Source organism: Myotis brandtii, unplaced genomic scaffold (genome assembly GCF_000412655.1).
Source record: "Myotis brandtii unplaced genomic scaffold, ASM41265v1 scaffold357, whole genome shotgun sequence".
NCBI lineage: Eukaryota > Metazoa > Chordata > Mammalia > Chiroptera > Vespertilionidae > Myotis > Myotis brandtii.
Window position 1 is genome coordinate 799,168 of NW_005363729.1, and position 5,209 is coordinate 804,376.

Consider the following 5,209-nt stretch of genomic DNA (forward strand, 5'->3'; position numbering starts at 1 on the left):
AGTGGGAGGTCGCAGGCAGTGAGCGGTGAGCGGTGGCTGGTTGCACAGCTGCTCAGAGCCTGCTGGGCCCCCTCTCCTGGTGGCTTCACACCAGGCCCCCAGCCCTTTCATAGTACCCGCGGAAGGGGAAGGCCCCCCACCGTCCTCCTTAAAAATGAGAGGAGCCCGGCGGGCGTGGCTCAGTGGTTGAGCGTCGAACTATGAACCAGGAGGTCACGGTTCGATTCCCGGTCAGGGCACCCATCCGGGTTGCAGGCTCGATCCCCAGTGTGGGGCATGCAGGAGGCAGCCGGTCCATGATTCTCTCTCATCATGGATGTTTCTATCTCTCTCTCCTCTCCCTTCCTCTCTGAAACCAATAAAAATACATTTTTTTAAAAATGAGAAGAAACTCAGGAAATATATCAATCGTATTGTAATAACCATGCCAGGTGGGTGCTGGAAACATGGGGGGCGGGGGGACACTAAATGCTATGATTGCCTAACTCAGTGGTTCTCGGCCTTGGCTGCACATTAGAATCACCTGGGCATCTTTATAAAATCCTGGTTTCTGGGCCTCATCCTCTGGAAATTCTGTGTCTTTGTTACTAATGTTGTGGCCCCACCCCATAACAAAGAAAGCTATGCTCTATGCCTGAAACCAATACAAAATAATACTGAATGTCAACTGTAATTGAAAAAGAAAAGAAAAAAATAAGAGAAAACTTTAACGTGCGCTGCTCCCACTCACCAGTCCCTGTCACCTGAGACCAAAGGGCCTGTGGAGAGTGGGGGGACTCGCCAGCCCAGCCGGTAAGCAAGGCCTCTGGGGGGAGGGCCATGGAGATCGCCCCCCACACTTGATTGGAAGAGGCTGAACTGTGCCCCCCACCCTCCTCTCCGCAGCTCTGAGTCTCCCGAAGAACAAAGGCCAGGAGGAGGTTCCCCCCCTCAGCCCGCTGAGCCGCCCCCTGGACTGGAGACGGGCCATCTTTATCTAATTACACGCTCCCCACTCCCCAGCCGGCAGGCGGTGACTCACTCCACCCCGGGAGAGTGGCCAGTTTAAAATAGCCCTCGGAGGTTAAGCACAAAAGGTATTTCTCGGGGGACTGCCACTGTGGACGCACAAAGGCCTCATGCTAACCTGAGCAGCTCAGGGGGGGCGGGCAGGGAGGGTCCCACAGACTCAGAGACCAAGAGGAACCAGAGCACGGACGGTGGGAAATGGAAGCGAACAGCCTTCCAGGCGGGTGGCTGTGCCCTGGGCTGGGCCTGGCCCTGACAAAGGTCAACCTTGACCTCCAAGCCTGTTGTCTGTTTTTGCATCTGCAGTAGCGCACCTGACGGCTCACCTTTGCAGGATCGAGGTCATTTTTTCCCCTAACAAAGGTCAACCTTTGCCTCAGCTCAGCCTCTTTTTTTTGCATCTGCAGTAGCGTGCCCGACCGCATTCCCCGCAGCGTTTTACCTGTTAATCATTGCCGCTCACTACCCGCACCTGCACCCCCCCTCCCCCCCGTGTAAAGGAGCACGTGTCCATCACTTGACTTTGTATCCAGGCCCAGGGGTTTCCCGCTCTCCCGCCTCCCTGGTCCATCACCAGTGATGTCTTGTCGCCCCTGCGTCTTCCCCTTTGGTTCTGCCGCAGAGTAAGGGGTAAGCATCCTCCCGAGCATTCTCTCAGGCCCTGGAAACTGCTTCCCGGCGGCTGTCGTCAGTTCGGATGAAATCAACTCAAAAAGATTCCCGCAGGTTTGGACATTTCTTACGTGGGCACCACGCATCGCTCGCAGCACCAGCACGGCACACGCAGCCGCTCTCGGAAAACCCTGCGTGTGTTCGTACAAGGCAGGTTCGGTTCTTAGAAGCGGTGCCAGGAGGAAAACACACAGGAAATCGCGAGACCCCCAGCCCTTCACCCGCTGCCTCCGTGGGGAAGGGAGACGGCGCCCCGCAGCCTTGGGAGTCCAACCGACCGCTAGGCTGGCTGGTGACTGCACCTGGCTCCTCCCACCCCGGCAGGTCAGGCTCCTCCCACCCCGGCAGGTCGGCTCCGAGCGGTGCTTGTTTATAAGTGACCCCGCAGCGCTGCCTGCTCTGCTTCCCCCCACCCTGTCTCGGACGCTCGCTCCCCACGTCGCGGCCTGGCTCGGGGCCTCCCTCATTGTCTGAGGCTGTCCCCAGAAGATGAAAATAACCTTTCCTTTCTGGGCTGCCCCTTTGATTCCGCCCTCTCGGGGAGCAGACGCGACTTCCTGTGTTTGGACAGCTCGCCCAGACGGGGCTATTTCAGGCCGTGTCAGCCTGGTGGTTTCCCGCCGCTCCCTCGGCCCTTTATCTTAAAAGACCATCTTTGGTGTCGGCCGGCTGCCCCCTTTGATGGCTGCCAGCGGGGGGCCACCTCCCCGCCGCCCGGGCCTCTCTGAGGGTTGACAATCCATTGTATTGATTCCTGGGACCCCACAGGCACCGGAAACCCAATGTGCCCGCATGGGGGGCGGGTAGCGGGGGCGGGGTAAGCGTCCGTTGGGATGGGGCAGGAGAGAATCCAAATGCGGCTGAAGGACCCAAAGCTTGTGCCCGACCTGGCCTGGGACTGCGTGACCCCTGAGTGCCGGGCCCTGGGGCGTCCTCTGACGAGTCCTCCTGGGGGACGGGGAAACTGAGGCCCAGAGAGGGGCCCAGGCGTGTCTGAGTCAGCGGCCGGCAGAGTTGAGCCCACCACTCAGGTCTCCAGACCTTAGCCCTTGCGGGGTCCCTCCCCCCGTCCCACATACTAAACCTGACCAGCTGGGGGAGGGGGGGGCGGCACAGGCGGGCCCCACAAGCTCAGAGACCGAGAGGAACCACGCGGGATGGTCTGAAATTAAAGCTTCCTCCCGAGGAGCCGTTCCTGGCGGGTAATCACATCGCAGGCTGGCATTTCCCTGGCAAAGCTGCATGGTGGCCTCCCTGAGCCTGTCTCTTTTTGCATCTACAAGACGCACCTGCCGCCACACCTTTGCCAGTCAAAGACCTGCTTTTCCCTAACAAAGGCCAGTCTTTACCTCAACGGAGCCTGTGCGCTGTCTTTTTGTTTTATTTTTAATTTTTTTTTTTGCATCTACAGTAGCATACCTTTGGATGTCAGAGTAATTATTTCTCCCTAACAAAGGTCAGTCTTTTGTCCGTTGTCTTTTTTTGCATCTAGGAAAATAACATACCTTTGGAATTTCAAAGTCATTTCCTTTCTTCCGGACCCTCAAAGCACAACCAGCGCACCAGCGTGGAGACCAGACCGCGGGTCCCCTCAGCGTTACCCCGTGTCAATTGCGCACCGCTAACCAGCACCCATCCGTGTAAAAGAAGTGCGCCCGTGTCTGCTCGGCCAACTTGTAACCCAGTCTCAGAGCTGTCCTGTCTCCCTCCCCTGTCGCCACTGGATTTCTTGTAACCCACTTACACCTCCTTCTTTGATTGAAATGTATAAAATAAGGGGCAAAACTATTTTATACTAAAACCCAGGCCTCCAACCTCCTGGTCAGATCCACCGGGCGGGAGAGGGTGTGGGCGGCATGGCCAGACCCGCGCACCCCGTCTCCAGGCCTCACTGACCCAGACCCCGCCCCAGAGGCCCCTGGCCCGGGCAGGGTGCGCCTCCTACCTGGCCTTGTGCGTCCTGTTCCCGGCCGAGGCGGGGAGGCTGGCGCTCCCGTTGGGGAAGGGGACCTCGGAGGAGCTGTTGGTCACTCGGTCACTGCTCAGCTCCAGGTAGGACCCGTTGAGCAGGTAAGCGCCGGGCCCCTCGCTCTCGTCGTAGTCCACATAGAGGCCCTCGGCCGGGGCTCTCCGGGGCAGGCCCTGCCCGAAGATTCTAGGGACCGTCTCGTTGAAGTTGAGGTCCTTGGAGTCGGAGCCTGGGGCCAGGATGATGAAGGCCGGGATGAACTCCGGGGAGGGAAGGTGGGCGTCGGCCTCTTGGTCATCCTTGTCCGCTGGGGGAGGCACCCTCGTGACGTTGCCATCTGCAAGGGAGATGGTGGCTCAACTTCAAGCAGCTCCTCACATGGCGGGGGGCAGGGGTGAGACCTGGGGCTGAACCTGGAAACCCCTGGAGGCAGGTCTCTGCCCCATGAGAGACCACATCCCAAGGGGAGCCTGCAAGCTAGCCTAGGCGATCGGTGGGGAGTCTGCAGTGGGTCGAAGGGGGTCCCCCCAAATTCATGTCCACCTAGAAACTTAGGATATGAGCTTATTTGGAAACTAGAGGCCCGGTGCATGAATTCGTGAATGGGCCAATCTGGCCGGGCTGGCTGGGGGGAGGGGCCGCAGGCAGTTGGCAGGCCAGCCCCACCCCCTGGTCGAACTCCTGGTCGAGAGAACAATTTGCATATTAGCCTTTTATTATATAGGATAGGATCTTTGTCAGCCTAGTTAAGGGTCTGGAGGAGATCACCCCAGATGTAGGATGGGGCCTCCATCCAATGACTGCCGTCCTTGCAGGAAGAGGAGGGCACCGAGGCAGTCTCCGAGGAGCAGGCAGAGCCTGGAGGGATGCGGCTGAAAGCCAAGGACGCCTGGCACCCTCAGAACTGGGGGGAGGGGGCAGGAAGGACCCTCCCCTGGAACCCTGACAACTTGGTTTGGGGTTTGTGGCCTCTAGAAGTGGGAGAGAACCCATCTCTGTTGACCTGGGCCACCAGTGTGTGATCGCTTATTACGGCAGCCCCAGGACACTGACACGACCTTCCACGTAAAGATGCTGAGGAGCTTGGAGACCTGCTCCCCAAGTGAGTGAGGGCCTCGGAACAACCCTGCTGAGCTGTGGCCGTCGGAATTGGCAGCGTGGATCTTGGGGACCCTGACCCCGGTTCACCACCACATCTCCACCCACACTTCCTGCCTCATCCTCGTCCCCACCTCTCTTTCCTGCCCTCAGCCGGCCAATCCTTCCCTGTTCCCAAGCCCTCAGATCAGGAGTCACCCCTGCCCCTCAGCTGCCCGCTATCCCCTTCCACAGCTCCTGCCACACTTGGGGTGGTGGCTGTCTGTCTGTCTGTCTGTCCGTCCGTCTCTACCAGATCAGCAAGAGCAGGGGCGATGGGGTCAGACTGTCCTGGGTTGGACTCCCACTCCACCACGGTGGGGTGGTCTGTGTGACGTGAGCAAGTCCTCCCTCTCCAAGCCTCAGTCTCCCCATCTGTCAAGTGTGGACAAGCGCACCCACCTCAGAGAACGAACGTCAGAG

The 5,209-nt window shown here is 59.1% G+C and overlaps 1 protein-coding gene across 1 annotated transcript in view; it reads right to left on the reverse strand.

The window, feature by feature from the left end:
- ADAMTSL2 (ADAMTS-like 2) overlaps window positions 1–5,209 on the reverse strand; it is a 27,753-nt gene that overhangs the window by 11,163 nt on the left and 11,381 nt on the right. The window contains exons 9-10 of the mRNA XM_014544221.1: window positions 4,418–4,521; window positions 3,626–4,004 (exon numbers count right to left, since the gene is read on the reverse strand). Coding sequence (XP_014399707.1) covers window positions 3,626–4,004; window positions 4,418–4,521 — 483 coding nt within the window. The remainder of the gene's footprint in view (window positions 1–3,625; window positions 4,005–4,417; window positions 4,522–5,209) is intronic.